At 30.0% G+C, this 20,300-nt stretch overlaps 1 protein-coding gene across 5 annotated transcripts in view; it reads left to right on the plus strand.

Moving 5' to 3' along the window:
- LOC131134128 (protein furry homolog) overlaps positions 1-20,300 on the plus strand; it is a 72,491-nt gene that overhangs the window by 19,721 nt on the left and 32,470 nt on the right. For all 5 annotated transcript variants that reach the window (XM_058079020.1, XM_058079021.1, XM_058079022.1 and 2 more), the window contains exons 9-31: positions 1,779-1,871; positions 1,963-2,061; positions 3,470-3,571; positions 4,959-5,062; positions 5,144-5,252; positions 5,324-5,410; positions 5,486-5,657; positions 6,814-6,946; positions 7,010-7,117; positions 8,690-8,930; positions 9,005-9,175; positions 9,239-9,325; positions 9,395-9,666; positions 10,698-10,887; positions 12,300-12,427; positions 14,601-14,658; positions 14,955-15,046; positions 15,126-15,298; positions 16,334-16,494; positions 18,220-18,330; positions 18,441-18,595; positions 19,587-19,686; positions 19,763-19,934. In XM_058079020.1, the coding sequence (XP_057935003.1) occupies positions 1,779-1,871; positions 1,963-2,061; positions 3,470-3,571; positions 4,959-5,062; positions 5,144-5,252; positions 5,324-5,410; positions 5,486-5,657; positions 6,814-6,946; positions 7,010-7,117; positions 8,690-8,930; positions 9,005-9,175; positions 9,239-9,325; positions 9,395-9,666; positions 10,698-10,887; positions 12,300-12,427; positions 14,601-14,658; positions 14,955-15,046; positions 15,126-15,298; positions 16,334-16,494; positions 18,220-18,330; positions 18,441-18,595; positions 19,587-19,686; positions 19,763-19,934 (3,118 nt within the window). The remainder of the gene's footprint in view (positions 1-1,778; positions 1,872-1,962; positions 2,062-3,469; positions 3,572-4,958; positions 5,063-5,143; positions 5,253-5,323; positions 5,411-5,485; positions 5,658-6,813; positions 6,947-7,009; positions 7,118-8,689; positions 8,931-9,004; positions 9,176-9,238; positions 9,326-9,394; positions 9,667-10,697; positions 10,888-12,299; positions 12,428-14,600; positions 14,659-14,954; positions 15,047-15,125; positions 15,299-16,333; positions 16,495-18,219; positions 18,331-18,440; positions 18,596-19,586; positions 19,687-19,762; positions 19,935-20,300) is intronic.

Consider the following 20,300-nt stretch of genomic DNA (forward strand, 5'->3'; position numbering starts at 1 on the left):
CTAAATAATAAACAATAAATAATAAAAAATTTAGCTTTTAATAAATAATAAATAATAAATAATAAATGCTTTAAGTTTTATTAAATAATAAATAATAAATAATTTAGATTTCATTAAATAAGAAATAAGAAATAATAAATATAATAATAATAATAGTAATAATAATTTTATTAAAACAATTGCAATTATCACAATTATCTTGTTTATCTTGTTATCTTTTTAAATTTAAAATAAATTTTAATTTAATTTAATTTAATAATTAGAAATTCCTTTAATGTATTCAAATGATACTCTTTGAATAATATTTTTTCCACAAAAAAATGTAATAATGTAATAATTTAAAATAAATTATAATTTAATAATTAAAGATTCCTTTCATGTATTCAAATGATCCTCTTTGAATAATATTTGTCCAACAAAAAAATGTCATAATGTAATAATTTTAAATAAATTATAATTTAATAATTAAATATTTTTTTAATATATTCAAATAATCAAAAGAAAAAATAAAATATAATAATAATAGTAATTATCAATTATGCAACTATCTTTTTTAATTTAAAATAAATTATAATTTAATAATTAAAGATTCCTTTCATGTATTCAAATGATCCTCTTTTGATAATATTTTTCCACAAAAAATGTCATAATGTAATAATTTAAAATAAATTATAATTGAATAATTAAAGATTCCTTTAATGTATTCAAGTGATACTCTTTGAATAATATTTATTTACAAAAAAATGCAATAATGTAATAATTTAAAGTAAATTATAATTTAATAATTAAAGATTCCTTTAATGTATTCAAGTGATACTCTTTGAATAATATTTATTTACAAAAAATTTTAATAATGTAATAATTTAAAATAAATTTTAATTTAATAATAAAGATTCCTTTAATGTATTCAAATGATCCTCTTTTGATAATATCTTTCCACAAAAAATGTATATAATGTATATAAATAATGTAATAATTTAAAATAAATTATAATTTAATAATTAAAGATTCTATTAATGTATTCAAATGATCAAAAGAAAAAATAAAATATAATAATAATAGTAATTGTCCATTATGCAACTATCACAATTATGTTATCTTTTTTAATTTAAAATAAATGATAATTTAATAATTAAAGATTATTTTAATGTATTCAAATGATACTCTTTGAATAATACTTTTTCCACACAAAAAAAAGAAAAAAAAAAGAATTATCTTGTTAAAATCCTCATTAAAAGAAGAAAGAACAAACAACAACAACAACCACAAAGATCATTATTTTGTCTCATATTACATTTGTTATTACATTTACATTTACATTTACAGTTTTTCACTTTCCCACATATGGAATCATTTAAATTATTACATTTTGTTTGTGGGCGTACATGTGCGTTTTAGTTACAGTATATTATTGTATGTGTGATTTTGTGTCTATATGGGGAAGAAATAATCAAAAGAAATAATAAAATATAATAATAGTAATAATAATTTTATTTAAAAAATTGCAATTATCAAAATTATCTTTTTAATTTAATTTAATAATTAAAGATTCCTTAAATGTATTCAAATTATACTCTTTGAATAATACTTTTTCCACAAAAAAAAAGGAAAAAAAAGAATTATCTTGTTAAAATCCTCAAAATGACAACAACAATAACCACAAAGATAATTATTTTGTCTCATATTACATTTGGGGGAAGTTATTATTCATTGCATATTAAATATAAAAAAAAATGATTATCTTTTCTGTTCCATCTTGACTAAATGTGTTCTTGCAGGATTGTGCTCAGTGCTTCCTGGATGTGAAGGACAAGGACATTAAACATGCCTTGGCTGGGCTCTTTGTGGAAATTTTAGTTCCTGTCGCTGCGGTAAAAAGCTTACGATATTACGATATTATATAAGTTATTACTAAACTGAGTTTCTGCCGCCATGTTTTTAACAAGCGTTGTTCCCGTGCAGGCGGTGAAGAATGAGGTGAACGTGCCCTGCTTGAGGAACTTTGTGGACAGCTTATACGACTCGACCCTCGAACTGTCCGCCAGAAAAAAGCACTCTCTGGTGAGCTGACTTTTAAGAATTTTAAGATGTGTAGCAAAGCCTACTTTTTTTTGACAAACTGTCCTCCTTGAAGTGTTTGGATGTCTCTTTAAAGCAGGGGTCTCCTACTCAATTTACTTGGGGGCCACTGGAGCTAGGGCAGTGGTGGGCAAACTACGGCCCGCGGGCCACATCAGGCCCGCAAAGCGTCTTCATCCGGCCCGTCAGGCATTTTGCAATCTGTAGCTTGTACAAAAAAAAAGCGATCCACAAAACAACACCACATGTCGACACATATAGAAGTATATAGTATATTCCGGCCGCAAGGCATGCAGGGTAACTTGTGGTACTCTCCCAACATTTTGCAGTGTTTGTCGCAAAATTTGTCGAGGAGGTCGTCAGAGAAGTAAATGAATAGAAGTCAATGTGTTATTGTTCATAGTTCATATTGTGGTTGCAGCTGGACTACCCAGCATGTCTTGAGGTCATTTGGAAATAACAGTTTAAAGTTACATGTTATGTTTAGCGCTTAGTTGTTGTGAATCACCCACATAGTAGTCATACTTGTTGATTTATGTGATACGGTAACTTGCCGTGGATATGTTGTGTTTTCGTTTTGTTGCACCGTGAGCAAGTATGTTGTTCTGTTTGACGACTGCCTGTGTATAGAAGGTCCCTCCGCCAAATTTTGTGAGTGAAAAAGTTTGCCCACCCCTGAGCTAGGGTCTGGGTGAGACTGGGCCGCATCAGGTTTTCCAAAAAAAAAAAAAAAAAAAAAAATTTTTTGTTTGTTTTTATTATTATTATTATTTATATTATTTTTTATTTTATTATTATTATTTATTATAAATTTATTAAAAACAGAAAAATTTAAAAAATTGCTTTGGTTCCAATTTTCTACAAGAAAAGCTCCGATAAAACATTCCACTGTTCTCAAATATCTTACTTTTTATTTTTCTTCACAAAATAAAAAAAATGAAAAATAAATAAACAAATCAAGAATAAAGAAAATCAATCAATCAGTAATAAATAAATATAATAATAATAATAAAAACTGATTAAAATGAACAAAGCATTATTAGAGCCCTGTAGACATGACAAAACACGACTATAGTCACATTTATACTCTTTTTATTTACAACATATTGCGCAACTGCAGGGTCTCGAGACACATGCTAACTCGCAAACTAGAGAGCTAGCCACCTAAACGGTAGCCTTCGAGTTATTTCCTTTCAACCTAAATAGCCAAAAACGTACCACTTCCACACGGATAGGGAGGATAACTATTAACAGTTATTTAACCTTTAACATGAACATGAATCAAACGTAATCATTTTTTCTGGGACCCTTTGAGACCCCTGCTTTAAAGCGATGCATTCAGTGCTTAAAGATTATTTGTTGACCCCCCCGCCCCCCCTTCCCCAAACAGGCTTTTTACCCGCTGGTGACGTGCCTACTGTGTGTCAGCCAGAAGCAGTTCTTCCTCAACAGGTGGCACGTCTTCCTCAACAACTGCCTGTCAAATCTGAAGGTAACTCCATTCAGTTCTTCCCCATACTGTTCCCACACTGTTGGAGGCCAAGAATTGTCCAAAATGTTATTGTAAGATGAAGCATCAATGGTAATGGTAATGGTAATGGTAATGGTAATGGTAATGGTAATGGTAATGGTAATGGTAATGGTTTTATTTCATTTGAACATGCATCAGATTCCAATTGAGTGCATCCCATAATCAGTTCCCAGTTCCACATGTCCAAAAGGAGTAGGAAGAAGCAAAGCTTATTAAATCCTACCCCTCCATCTGGTACTTTTACAATCACTAACTGTTACATTTGTTCACTTCCTGCTTTCCATAATATGGTTTAAGGTTTTTTTAATGTATTTTATTAATTTTTATTTTATTTATTTAAAAAATATTTTATTTTATTTTATTTTATTTTATTTTATTTTATTTGAGTCGAGTCGAGTCGAGTCCCGTACCAAAGTACTCGGTGATATGAGCATCCAATGCCATAATGGGTACCATAGTAAGTGTCAATATAGTGAAAAAACATTTGTTCACTTCCTGCTTTCCTAATATGGTTTAAGTTGTTGTTGTTGTTGTTTTTTTATTTTATTTATTTATTTTTTGATTTTTGATTTTTGCAGCATAATTCTTTATCAATAATAATAATAATAGTATTTTTAAATAATTTTTGTTGTTGTATTTCACGTTATTATTATTATTATTATTATTATTATTATTCACAGTAGTAGTGTTAATTATGTTATTATTTCTAATAATGTGATGTAATAATGTGACATTCTAATAATAAACTGTTACATTTGTTCACTTCCTGCTTTCCTAATAGAGTTTAAGTTGTTGTTTTTTTATTTTATTATTTTTATTATGTTATTTATTTTTTATGTATAATTCTTCATCAATAATAATAATAGTATTTTTAATTATTTTTGTTGTTGTATTTCATGTTATTATTATTATTATTATTATTCACAGTAGTAGTGTTAGTTATGTTATTATTTCTAATAATAATCATAACACTAATCATTGTAATGAAAAGGTAATTGCTTGTATCGTTATTGTCAATTATAATTATATATTTTTAATAATTTATAACGGATAAAATATATTATTCACATTAGTAGTGTTAATTATGTTATTATTTCTAATAATGCGATGTAATAATGTGACATTCTAATAATAAACTGTTACATTTGTTCACTTCCTGCTTTCCTAATAGAGTTTAAGTTGTTGTTTTTTTTTATTTTATTATTTTTATTATGTTATTTATTTTTTATGGATAATTATTCATCAATAATAATAATAGTATTTTTAATAATTTTTGTTCATTATTGTCAATTATAATGGAAATAAAAATATGGATTCTTCACTAACAAGTTATGTTGTTATGTTGCAGAGTCGAGACCCTAAGATGGCTCGCGTTGCACTGGAGTCTCTGTATCGCCTGCTGTGGGTTTACATGATCAGGATCAAATGTGAGAGCAACACCACAACCCAAGGGTGAGTATTAATTAAAACTCTTATTATTAATTATTATTTTATTATTTACAACTTTTTTTGTCCTAATCTTTCCCCATGCAGTCGCCTCAACACCATCATAACAACACTTTTCCCAAAAGGATCTCGGAGCGTTGTTCCGAGAGACATGCCTCTTAATATCTTTGTTAAAATTATACAGTTTATTGCACAGGTAAAAAAAATGCAGCATAGATGAAGTTATTTTTCATTTTAATATCATTTTAAATATGAATTTCATTACAGGAAAGACTTGATTTTGCCATGAAAGAAATAATATTTGATCTTCTGTGTGTCGGCAAACCCGCCAAAGCCTTCAGTCTTAATCCAGAGGTACACAACTAATACTTTGTTATGTGGAGAAAAAGTACAAGTACTTCAAAGTATACATTACGTATCTTTACACAGAGAATGAACATCGGTTTGAGAGCATTCCTGGTCGTCGCCGATAAACTTCAGCAGAAGGACGGCGAGCCGCCGATGCCCAACACGGGTTGTACTCTACCGTCGGGGAACACGCTACGAGTGAAGAAGACGTACCTGAGTAAAACGCTGACGGACGAGGACGCTAAAGTCATCGGTGAGTTCGTCCAAATCGGACCCGGGAATGATCATAGTACTTAATACAGTAAACCTGGGATATATCCGATTCAATTGTTCCCACTGGTTTTGTCCGATATAAGCGAAATCCGTTATATGCGTATATCGGAAAATGTCCGTTTTACGCATATATCGGATTTATATCCGGTATAAACAAAATTATTAAAAATACTATTATTATTATTATTGATGAATAATTATCCATAAAAAATAAACGTCATAATAAAAATAATAAAATAAAAAAACAACAACTTAAACTCTATTAGGAAAGCAGGAAGTGAACAAATGTAACAGTTTATTATTAGAATGTCACATTATTACATCGCATTATTAGAAATAATAACATAATTAACACTACTACTGTGAATAATAATAATAATAATAATAATAACATGAAATACAACAACAAAGATTATTAAAAATACTATTATTATTATTGATGAATAATTATCCATAAAAAATAAACATCATAATAAAAATAATAACATAACAAAACAACAACTTAAACTCTATTAGGAAAGCAGGAAGTGAACAAATGTAACAGTTTATTATTAGAATGTCACATTATTACATCGCATTATTAGAAATAATAACATAATTAACACTACTAATGTGAATAATATATTTTATCTGTTATAAATTATTAAAAATATATAATTATAATTGACAATAATGACACAAGCAATTACCTTTTCATTACAATGATTAGTGTTATGATTATTATTAGAAATAATAACATAACTAACACTACTACTGTGAATAATAATAATAATAATAACATGAAATACAACAACAAAAATTATTAAAAATACTATTATTATTATTGATGAATAATTATCCATAAAAAATAAACATCATAATAAAAATAATAAAATAAAAAAAACAACAACTTAAACTCTATTAGGAAAGCAGGAAGTGAACAAATGTAACAGTTTATTATTAGAATGTCACATTATTACATCGCATTATTAGAAATAATAACATAACTAACACTACTACTGTGAATAATAATAATAATAATAATAATAACATGAAATACATATATATTACAGAAAAATTGGTTCTTTTTTATTCTTGTTGTGAGCGAATTTCCGATATATCCGAGTCCGATATATCGGAGGTTTACTGTACTACAGGGATGTCCCAGTATTACTATCACGTGAGGAAGTCTATGGACAACATCCTGAGGTACCTGGATAAGGAGGTGGGACGCTGCATGATGATGACCAACGCTCAGATGCTGAACAAGGAGCCCGAGGACATGATCACGTATGTTCAAGATATGCTAGAAATATTTTCATGATTGACTTATGATATGATTGGTATTTGCAGCGGTGAAAGGAAACCCAAGATCGACTTGTTCAGGACGTGCCTCGCCGCCATCCCTCGCATGCTGCCGGACGCCATGTCCAAGACCGAGCTTATAGATCTGCTGTCACGGTGAGATGATGTTTGGGGTTTTATGTTACATTTCAAGTGAAGGACTTTTCAGCAATACGGTCATTGTTGGAAATGCTACGTTTATGCTACATAAACACTGGATTTATGTTTAGAGTTAATATAGTGTTTATTATTTATTATTATGTATTATTATGTATTATTATGTATTATTATGTATTATTATGTATTATTTATTATTATTTATTATTATTTATTATTATTTATTATTATTTATTATTATTATTTAATATTATTTAATATTATTTATTATTATTTATTATTATTATTATTATTATGTCTTATTATTAGCACAAAGCAGGTGAGTAAACACACATCGTGCAACTACTACTACTACTACTACTACTACTACTACTACTACTACTACCGGTACTCCAAACACATTACTTCAGCACCTTGTCACAAAGCATGCTGGGAAGTTGGAGTCTCTCCCAACATGTTGTAAGTGGTTGCTCTAAGTGCATGTTTAGAGTTAATATATATTATTATTTATTATTATTTATTATTATCTATTATTATTTATTATTATTGTTATTATTTAGTTTTTTGTTATTATTTATTATTATTGTTATTATTTATTATTATTGTTATTATTTATTATTATTTATTTTGTTATTATGTATTATTATTCATTATGTATTATTATTTATTATTAAGTGTTTGCCCTGTCCATTTGTTTACTTATGATTTATTAGTATTTATTATTATGTATTAGTATTTATTATTATTATTATTATTATTATTATTATTATTATTATTATTATTATTATTATTATTATTATTTATTATCAAGTGTTTGCCCTGTCCATTTATTTACTTATTATTTATTATTATTTATTATTATTTATTATGTTTATCATTTTTATTATGTATGATTATTTCTTATTATGTATTATTATGATTTATTAGGATTTAATATTATGTATTATTATTTATTATTATGATTTATTAGGATTTATTATTATGTATTATTATGTATTATTATTTATTATTATGTATTATTATTTTTTATTATGTATTATGATTTATTATGATTGAAAATGAATGAATGATCTATTATTATTTATTATTATTTATTATTATTTATTATTATTTATTATTATTTATTATTATTTATTATTATTTATTATTATTTATTAAGTGCTCTGTCCATTTATTTACTGATGTAATGTTTATTTATTTGAGTGATATGATATTTAATTTAGATTTTAAAAATATAAATAAATTAATTAATTTAATTTAATTTAAAAATATAAATAAATTAATTAATAATTTAATTTAATTTAATAAAAAAAACTTAAACTGTATTACAGAAAGCAGGAAGTGAACAAATGTAACAGTTAGTGATTGTAAAAGTACCAGATGGAGGGGTAGGATTTAATAAGCTTTGCTTCTTCCTACTCCTTTTGGACATGTGGAACTGGGAACTGATTATGGGATGCACTCAATTGGAATCTGATGCATGTTCAAATGAAATAAAACCATTACCATTACCAAAATGGCTGCCCGGGCCGCACTTTGGTCACCCCTGACTTAAGCTTCTTTCTCTTCCAGCTTGACGATCCACATGGACGACGAGCTCCGTCTCATAGCTCAGAACTCCTTACAAAGCCTGCTGGTGGATTTCTCCGACTGGCGCGACGACGTTCTGTTCGGATTCATCAACTTCCTGTTACGTGAGGTCCAAGACGCCCACCAGGGGCTGTTGGACGCTTCGCTCAAACTTCTGCTGCAACTGCTCTCACAGTGGAAACTCACTGCGGCGGCCGCGGGGAAGAACTGTGATGTCACTAAGGTACGTACCCAACGCCGTCGTCATGGATTCAGCTTTTTTCCTGATTCGGATTTTTTTTTTTTTTTTTTTCACAGCTGCTCCAGACAAAGATGGTCCCAGAACGAGGACCCCATGCTGCTGTTCTTCACGCCGTGGAAGGTCTGGCCCTCATGCTGCTTTGCTCCTGTCAGCTCAGCACACGGAGACTCGCTATCGTCATCCTCAAGGAGATCCGTAGCCTTTTTTCCGTTATCGGACAATCCGAGGTAAAGATGGAGGAAAGATGGTTGTCGGTTTTAGCTAATCATGTTGTCGTTTCTCGTCTCCAGGATGATGATAAACCAATGATTGAGGTCATGGACCAACTCAGTCCGGTGATACTCCAGAACTTGGTCCACGTTGTTGTCTCTGACACAGTAAGTGAGATTCTACGAATAAATATTATAAATCAACGAAAAATATTTCTTCATTGACTTTTTGTTTAGCCGCCGCACGCTAACACGTCCGCCGGCCACCACAACGTGGACCTTCAGTGGCTCGTGGAGTGGAACGCTCGTCTCGTGAACAGTCACTACGACATCCGTAGCCCCTCCCACGTTTGGATCTTGGCGCAGTCGGTGAAAGACCCGTGGGTGCTGTGCATGTACGGTTTTCTCCGGCAAGACCACCTACCCAAGCACTGCCCCGCCGCCCTCAGCTACGCGTGGCCCTACGCCTTCACCCGGATGCAGACGCTCATGCCCGTGGTGGACCCCAAGTAAGCGTGCTTCAAATGGTTTCATTTCATTGGAACATGAACACTTCCTGCTTTCATAATATAATTGAACTTATTTATTTCTTTATTTAATTAATTGTTGTATTTTTTTTTATAAATTTTTGTATTTTTTTAAATACATTTTTTTATTTTTTAAAATTATTTTAAAATTATTTTTAAAAAATTAAATACATTTTAAAAAATATATTTTTTAATATATATTTTTTAAATAATTTTTAAATATTTTAATTTTAATTTTGTTGATTAGAACATGCATCAGATTCCAATTGAATGCATCCCATAATCAGTTCCCAGTCCCAGTTACTTTTACAATCACTAACTGTTACATTTGTTCACTTCCTGCTTTCATAATATAATTCAAGTTATTTATTTCTTTATTTAATTAATTGTTGTATTTTTTAAATACATTTTTGTATTTTTTTAATACATTTTTTTATTTTTTTAAATTATTTTAAAATTATTTTTAAAAATATATTTTTAAACATATATATATATTTTAAATAATTTTTAAAAATGTTAATTTTAATCTTGTTGATTAGAACATGCATCAGATTACAATTGAGTGCATCCCATAATCAGTTCCCAGTTCCACATGTCCAAAAGGAGTAGGAAGATATTTTTATTTTTATTTTTATTTTTATTTTTATTTTTATTTTTATTTTTATTTTTATTTTTATTTTTATTTTTATTTTAATTTTTATTTTTATTTTTATTTTTATTTTTATTTTTATTTTTATTTTTATTTTTATTTTTATTTTTATTTTTATTTTTATTTTTATTTTTATTTTAGATCCTATTTCTCCTCTCTTGTAGAGAAGTATTGGATGACATTTTTAGCTAATTGCTTATTTTTAGCCTTATGCATTATTTTAGCTGTTTGAAGATGAACTATATCAGCAAGTTGAAGTATTTGTGATCATGTATCCAATTTCTGCATGTATGGGTATTACATTGCAGATATGAGCTCCGCCTTGCATATCAGATCTATGAATTATTATTATTATTATTTCCAGTAATCCGGTCAATGCAAAAAAAACCAGCACGTCCGGCAGCACCGACAATTACGTGACCCTGTGGAGGAACTACTTGATCCTTTGCTTGGCTGTCGCCAAGCCCAGCGTCATGAGCCACGGACACCTGAGAGCGTCGACATCTGAGATCACCACAGCCACGCCCGACACCGCGGTCGGCTACGATAACAAGGTAGCAGCGTCCTCCGTATCATCAGGAGTAGCGTATCAAATTAGTCAGGATCAGTTACATGGCTGCTGATAACGATTTTTTTCCATCACCCTTAGCCGATGGCCGATTTTGCTTGGGCCGATATTTGTGGCCGATACTGCTTTTGATCCCTCAATTTATATGAAAAAATGACCATGATAACAAATATTACAGGTCTCATGTTTAAACAAATATTTATTGAAATGTAAACACTAGGGATCGACCGATATGGTTTTTTTTGGGGCTGATGCCGATACCGATTTTTTTTCCATCACCCTTAGCCGATGGCCGATTTTGCTTGGGCCGATACTGCTTATGATCCCTCAATTTATATGAAAAAATGACCATGATAACAAATATTACAGGTCTCATGTTTAAACAAATATTTATTGAAATGTAAACACTAGGGATCGACCGATATGATTTTTTGGGGCCGATACCGATTTTTTTCCATCACCCTTAGCCGATGGCCGATATTTGTGGCCGATACCGACTTTTTTCCATCGCCCTTAGCCAATGGCCGATTTTGCTTGGGCCGATATTTGTAGCCGATACTGCTTTTGATCCCCCAATTTATATGAAAAAATGACCATGTTAACAAATATTTATTGAAATGTAAACACTAGGGATCGACCGATATGGTTTTTTTGGGGCCGATGCCGAGACCGATTTTTTTCCATCACCTTTCACCGATGGCCGATTTTGCTTGGGCCGATATTTGTGGCCGATACTGCTTTTGATCCCTCAATTTATATGAAAAAATGACCATGATAACAAATATTTATTGAAATGTAAACACTAGGGATCGACCGATATGGTTTTTTGGGGGCCGATACCGATTTTTTCCATCACCCTTAGCCGATGGCCGATATTTGTGGCCGATACCGATTTTTTTCCATCGCCCTTAGCCAATGGCCGATTTTGCTTGGGCCGATATTTGTGGCCGATACTGCTTTTGATCCCTCAATTAATATGAAAAAATGACCATGATAACAAATATTACAGGTCTCATGTTTAAACAAATATTTATTGAAATGTAAACACTAGGGATCGACCGATGTTTTTTTTGGGGGCCGATACCGATTTTTTCCATCACCCTTCGCCGATGGCCGATTTTGCTTGTGTCGATATTTGTGGCCGATGGCCGATATTTGTGGCCGATACCGATTTTTTTCCATCACCCTTAGCTAATGGCCGATATTTGTGGCCGATACCGATTTTTTTCCATCGCCCTTAGCCAATGGCCGATTTTGCTTGGGCCGATATTTGTGGCCGATACTGCTTTTGATCCCCCAATTTACATGAAAAAATGACCATGTTAACAAATATTTATTGAAATGTAAACACTAGGGATCGACCAATATGGTTTTTTGTTTGTTTGTTTGATGCCCCAGGTCGCCACAGGCTGCCCCTCTGTTGCTTGGCTCCTGAAGCAACTGGTTCCACACATGAGGGCGGAGAGCGTGGAGTTGACGGAATCATTAGTTGTGGGTTTCGGTCGCACCAATTCCCTGGTCTTCAGGTATTTCACACAGAAGTGAACTCCGGATTATTGGGATGTTTCCTTGTTATTTATTCTAGCGACTAAATGACATTTCAGGTTAAATGCTTTTTGCAATTATAAACATTAGATTAGATCAGGGGTGGGCAAACTACGGCCCGGGGGCCACATGCGGCCCACTAAACGTTTGAATCCGGCCCGCCAGTTGCTTTCTAACTTTTAACATACATGCTGGCAACATGACTTGCAAGTCGGATGTCTTATTCAGTAAAAAAAAACAATAAAAATAATTAAAAAAAAATAAAAATGTAAAATTCAAGTTTGTAGTTTGATGTGGTCTGATGTTTAAAGTGCTCTGGAAAAAAAGGGATATATGGAACATATTTAAAACATATAGCTAATAATCTGACACGTTTACAGATAAAATTATACAAATAAGTAAATAAATAATAAATATATAAAAATATAATATAATTGATATATAATGTAATTAATAATATAATTATAATATATATAATAAATTATGTATATAATATGTAGATTAAATATAATATATAATATAATAAATAAAATTAGACAAATAATTCAAGGTGGACTGTTAGAATTATAAGCAAATACAAATATATACAAATATATATATATATATACATATACATATATACAAATAAATAAATTAAATAAATAATAAATATATAAAATATAATATAATATATTAAATATAATATATATAATAATAAAATTAATATATATATAATATAATTAATCATTATAATATATAATAAATAAATAAAATTAGACAAATAATTCAAGGTGGACTGTTAGAATTATAAGTGTAAAATAGTGTGTGTTATAAAATATATATATTCTGGCCCCCCAGACATTTTTGTTAACTCAATGCGGCCCACGAGTCCAAAAGTTTGCCCACCCCTGGATTAGATTCAACTTTATTGTTATTGCTCAAAATGCACTTAGCATCCAACCAGAAGTGCCAATTAATAAATACCTTATTAGTAAATAAATGAAGAAATAGTATGCATAACTTCATTTATTTTTATGATTTAAAGTGTCTTAAGTTGTATGTAAACTATGTTTTTAAGTTCATCTTACTTAATATAATAGTTCAATTTCATCAAAACATATTAGTTAAAAGTACTCAAAATGGAACAACATGTTAAATGAACTTGATTAAGTTATTGGAACTTTTTTGTGCATAACTTCATTTATTGAAGTACTTTGAACATTGGGATTTAAAGTGTCTTAAGTTGTATGTAAACTATGTTTTTAAGTTCATCTTACTTAATATAGTAGTTGAATTTCATCAAAACATATTAGTTAAAAGTACTTAAAATGGAACAAAATGTTAAATGAACTTAATTAAGTTATTAGAACTTTTTTATGCATAACTTCATTTATTGAAGTACTTTGAACATTCGGATTTAAAGTGTCTTAAGTTGTATGTAAACTATGTTTTTAAGTTAATCTTACTTAATATAGTAGTTGAATTTCATTAAAACATATTAGTTAAAAGTACTTAAAATGGAACAAAATGTTAAATGAACTTAATTAAGTTATTAGAACTTTTTTAAAGAACTTTGAGTATGCATAACTTCATTTATTTATGTACTTTGAACATTCGGATTTAAAGTGACTTAAGTTGTATGTAAACTATGTTTTTAAGTTCATCTTACTTAATATAATAGTTCAATTTCAATAAAACATATTAGTTAAAAGTACTCAAAATGGAACAACATGTTAAATGAACTTAATTAAGTTATTAGAACTTTTTCATGCATAACTTCATTTATTGAAGTACTTTGAACATTCAGATTTAAAGTGTCTTAAGTTGTATGTAAACTATGTTTTTAAGTTCATCTTACTTAATATAATAGTTCAATTTCATTAAAACATATTAGTTAAAAGTACTTAAAATGGAACAACATGTTAAATTAACTTGAAATAATTAAGTTATTAGAACTTTTTTAAGAACTTTGAGTATGCATAACTTCATTTATTGAAGTATTTTGAACATTCGGATTTAAAGTGTCTTAAGTTGTATGTAAACTATGTTTTTTAAGTTAATCTTACTTAATATAATAGTTCAATTTCATCAAAACATATTAGTTAAAAGTAGATGTATTGGTGTTATTGATTGACACATTGACTGCTGATTGACATGATGTCTTTCTGGACTCAGGGAACTTGTGGAGGAACTTCATCCACTCATGAAAGAGGCACTGGAAAGAAGACCAGAGGTTGGTTGTTGTCATTTTAACACTATCATTTATTTTAATTATAAATAAAATAAATAAAATAAATAAAATAAATAAAATAAATAAAATAAATAAAATAAATAAAATAAATAATTTATTTTATTAAAAGAATAATTTATTTTATTTATAATTTATAATTCTTTACTTACCTAACTGCACTGATTGATGAATGTTTTCATTATTGTCCACATTGACATGATTCCCTTATGTCGTTATTATTATTATTATATATTGTTATGTATTATTATGTTGTCGATGTTTAATGATCGTTTGTATAGAACAAGAAGCGGCGTGAGCGTCGGGACCTCCTGCGACTTCAATTGTTGCGCATCTTTGAGCTACTTGCTGACGCCGGCGTCATCAGCGACAGGTTAGTGCATCCATCGGAATGTTTTATACCCGAGAACCGAAACCGACGTAATGTGACGTAAAGCGTAATGTGTTTTTAGTACAAACGGTGCTCTTGAACGCGACACCCTCGCCCTTGGCGCTCTCTTCCTGGAGTACGTGGATCTGACCCGGATGCTTCTGGAAGCCGAGAATGATAAAGACGCGGAGATTCTGAAGGATATCCGAGCTCACTTCAGCGCCATGGTAGCCAACCTCATCCAGTGTGTGCCAGGTACTCTAAAAATACTATTACATTCTAAAAAAATATTTTTTTTTTGGTGGAAAAAATATTATTCAAAGAGTATAATTTGAATACATTAAAGGAATCTTTAATTATTAAATTATAATTGATTTTAAATTAAAAAAGATAACATAATTGTGATAGTTGCAATTGTTTTAATAAAATGATTATTATTATTTTATTTGTATTTATTTTTTATTATTATTATTATTATTTCTTTTTGTTATTTGAATGTAAAAAATGTAATAATGTAAAATTTTTTAATAAATAATAATTTAATAATTAAAGATTCCTTTAATGTATTCAAATGATACTCTTTGAATAATATTTTTTCCATAGAAAATGTAATAATGTAATAATTTTTAATAAATAATAATTTAATAATTAAAGATTCCTTTAATGTATTCAAATGATACTGTTTGAATAATATTTTTTCCATAGAAAATGTAATAATGTAATAATTTAAAATAAATTATAATTTAATAAATAAAGATTCCTTTAATGTATTCAAATGATCCTCTTTGAATAATATTTTTTCCACAGGAAAATGTAAGAATGTAATAATTTAAAATAAATTATAATTTAATAATTAAAGATTCCTTTAATGTATTCAAATGATACTCTTTGAATAATATTTTTTCCATAGAAAATGTAATAATGTAATAATTTAAAATGAATTATAATTTAATAAATAAAGATTCCTTTAATGTATTCAAATGATACTCTTTGAATAATATTTTTTCCACAGGAAAATGTAAGAATGTAATAATTTAAAATAAATTATAATTTAATAATTAAAGATTCCTTTAATGTATTCAAATGATCCTCTTTGAATAATATTTTTTCAACAAAAAAAATGTCATAATGTAATAATTTAAAATAAATTAATTCAGTATTACGTTTGCAGTAGGCAAATTTTATTACGTTTGTGGGAAATTGATTACATTTGCGACATTTTGCGTTTGTGGTTTATTACATTTGCGTTTTATTACGCTTGCGGGCGTAACACTTGTTTTCTCGCCATAGTGCACCACAGGCGCTTCCTGTTTCCACAGCAGAGTCTGCGTCATCATCTCTTCATCCTCTTCAGCCAATGGGCAGGCCCCTTCAGCATCATGTTCACCCCTTTGGACCGATACAGTGACAGAAATCACCAGATCACCAGATATCAGTACTGCGCCTTGAAGGTAAAACTGGCCTGCTGAGAAAAATGGGAAATCATAAAATCATTGACCCCATGAATTTGGAGGGTTTTGATTTAAAATGACAGATAGATACATGAATAAATACATATTTACTTTAACTAAGCTTTCTGGATAGTAAAACAACCCAGGATAGTATAAATACTGCAAAAAATCAAATACTGACAATAATCTCCTATAGTAAAAAAACACAATGGTATAAATACTGCAAAAATCAAATACTGACAATAATCTCCTGTAGTAAAACAACCGATGGTAGTATAAATACTGCAAAAAATGAAATACTGACAATAATCTCCTGTAGTAAACCAACCCAGGATAGTATAAATACTGCAAAAAATCAAATACTGACAGTAATCTCTGATAGTAAAAAAACCTAAGATGGTATAAATACTGCCAAAAATCAAATACTGATAATAATCTCCTATAGTAAAACAACCCAGGATATTATAAATACTACCAAAAATCAAATACTGATAATAATCTCCTATAGTAAAACAACCCAGGATAGTATAAATACTACCAAAAATCAAATACTGATAATAATCTCCTATAGTAAAACAACCCAGGATAGTATAAATACTACCAAAAATCAAATACTGATAATAATCTCCTATAGTAAAACAACCCAGGATAGTATAAATACTGCCAAAAATCAAATACTGACAATAATCTCCTATAGTAAAAAAACCTAAGATGGTATAATTAGGATAGTATACATAAATACTGCCAAAAATCAAATACTGGCAATAATCTCCTATAGTAAAACAACCCAGGATAGTATAAATACTACCAAAAATCAAATACTGACATTAATCTCCTATAGTAAAACAACCCAGGATAGTATAAATACTACCAAAAATGAAATACTGACAATAATCTCCTATAGTAAAACAACCCAGGATAGTATAAATACTACCAAAAATCAAATACTGACAATAATCTCCTATAGTAAAACAACCCAGGATAGTATAAATATTACCAAAAAACAAATACTGATAATTATGTCCTATAGTAAAACAACCCAGGATAGTATAAATACTACCAAAAATCAAATACTGTCTCCTTTAGTAAAACAACCCAGGATAGTATAAATACTGCCAAAAATCAAATACTGACAATAATCTCCTTTAGTAAAACAACTCACGATGGTATAAATACTCCCAAAAATCAATTAAAATACATGGACAATATAGTAAACTTAATTACAAGTAAAATTGAGAAGAATTCTGTTAGAATAAAATGTAGATAGAATTATTATAATGTTAGTTATCACCCTTATATCCATTTGCTTGGACAATACAAAGTGTTTGTATGTGCTGAAGAAAGTTCCTGTGACCCTGATCAAAGACCCCCAGGGACCCCCCAGGTCTTGGAGGTGCCTGGATGCGCCAACAGCGACCCTGCAGATGATCATGTTAATCCTGCAAGAATGTGTCACGATAAGAACTCATAAAACAATAAAAGTAATTACTCTCACATATACATACACACATAGACAAACAAATACAGCTCGTGCAACTGCCCCCCCCCCCACTTAGAGTTGCACAACCATGTAGTAGGGACCCCCTGAAAGAGAATACTCAGAGTGGAGTATTCCGCTGTGAGTAACTTTGAATATTGTTGTCTGTCTCTTCTGTATTTAAGTGTTTTTACCGGAGTTTGAACCTGACAAATTCACACCTCAAGTATGTCTTTTGGTCGTTGCAGGCCATGTCCGCTGTTCTGTGCTGCGGCCCGGTCTTTGACAATGTGGGCCTCTCTCCAGACGGGTACCTCTACAAGTGGCTGGACAACATTTTAGCCTGCCAGGACCAACGAGTACGGGACACTTAATTGTAGTCAATGTTTTCAAACAGTACTATGAATTATACAGTAATTAAGAACTTGCATCGTGTATACTTAATATTTGTTGTTTGGTCCCGACTCAGGTGCACCAGCTTGGATGCGAGGTCATCATCTTGCTTCTGGAACTGAATGCAGACCAGGTCAACCTCTTCAACTGGGCTGTGGATCGCTGCTACACTGGGTCATACCAACTGGCCTCAGGTTGCTTCAAAGCCATTGCGACAGTTTGTGGGAGCAGGTACATGTCATTAGTTCTACACTAATATCTGCATCGATAAATGCTGTATGTTTGGGTTTTTTTATATTAAATTTTTACATTTTTTAAAAATTTTTAAATTTTTTAAATTTTTTAAATTTTTTAAATTTTTTAAATTTTTAATTTTTTTTAAATTTTTAAAATTTTTTAAATTTTTAAAATTTTTAAATTTTTTAAAATTTTTTAAATTTAAAAAATTTTTAAAAATTTTTAAAAAATTTTTAAAATTGTTTTAAATTTTTAAAAAAATTTAAATTAAAAAAAAAATTCAAATTTTTCATTTTTCAATTTTTTCAATTGTTCTATTTTTTCTATTTTTTCTATTTTTTCTATTTTTTCTATTTTTTTTAACAAAACATCAACAGCAATACAAACAAACTCAAAACAAAAAATAAACATGTTTTTGATATCATGCAATTCAAATTTTTAACTTACCTTTCATACATTTTAAGAAATTTTAAGAAATCTTCCATAAGTGGGTCAAAAATGACCCGGTCAGGTTGTTTTCTTGAAATATCTTCATAATGAAAATTTTTTATCATTTCATATTCCAGGTATTCCTCAAAAAACATGTTTTTGATATCATGCGATTACATTTTTTAACTTACCTTTTATACATTTTAAGAAATTTTAGTTTTTGTGTTACTACCCCAACCTTCCATAAGTGGGTCAAAAATGACCCGGTCAGGTTGTTTTCTTGAAATATCTTTGTAATTAAAAATTGTTATCATTTCATATTCCAGGTATTCCTCAAAAAACATGTTTTTGATATCATGCCATTCACATTTTTAACTTATCTTTTATACATTTTAAGAAATTTTATTTTTTGTGTTACTACCCCAACCTTCCATAAGTGGGTCAAAAATGACCCGGTCAGGTTGTTTTCTTGAAATATCTTCATAATAAACATTTTTTATCATTTCATATTCCAGGTATTCCTCAAAAAACATGTTTTTGATATCTGTCTTTGCAGGAACTACCCAAGCGATGTGGTGACGCTGCTCAACCTGGTGCTCTTCAAGGCATCGGACCCCAACAGGGAGATTTATGAGATTTCCATGCAGCTAATGCAGGTACAAGCTAATGCTAGTTGCCGTAAACATGCCGTAAACGCACCTTACGGCCATTTTTTTTTTTTTTTTGGAGCAGATTCTCGAGGCGAGGTTGTTTGTGTTCTCCAAGAAGATCTCTGGCCAGAAGCCCGGCAGCATCCTCTACGGAACCCACGCTCCGTTGCCGCCTCTCTACAGCGTGTCGCCCCCTCAACTGTCCATCCAGCTGGCCAGGATGTACCCTGAACTCACGCTGCCTCTATTCTCAGGTTAGTAGCACGCGTGTTTGCGTGTGTGCTTTAGCGCTAGTGTGCTACACGGGGTTCAAACCAGGGGATTTCTGCCTGCTGGCGTACTTCCAGCCTTGTCATCTTCTACGGTTTGCTTGCTCATCTTTCCAAGTGGCGTTCTGCTTCCGTTACCCAAATAGTTATGTCGTGTATGTGTGGACACGCCCAACCGCCGCAAAAAAAGATGACTTTCCCACGCCTGAAACATCATATTCTGCAAAAAAATTCAAGAAAAATGAGCATGAGCAAGAACACCATCATCAACATAACATAACATAAAGTATAATATAGTATATCATATAAAACATGAAAGAGTAGCCAAGGCATAGCATGTGTCAGCACACA

The sequence above is a fragment of the Doryrhamphus excisus genome, chromosome 8, assembly GCF_030265055.1.
Source record: "Doryrhamphus excisus isolate RoL2022-K1 chromosome 8, RoL_Dexc_1.0, whole genome shotgun sequence".
Classification (NCBI taxonomy): Eukaryota; Metazoa; Chordata; class Actinopteri; order Syngnathiformes; family Syngnathidae; genus Doryrhamphus; species Doryrhamphus excisus.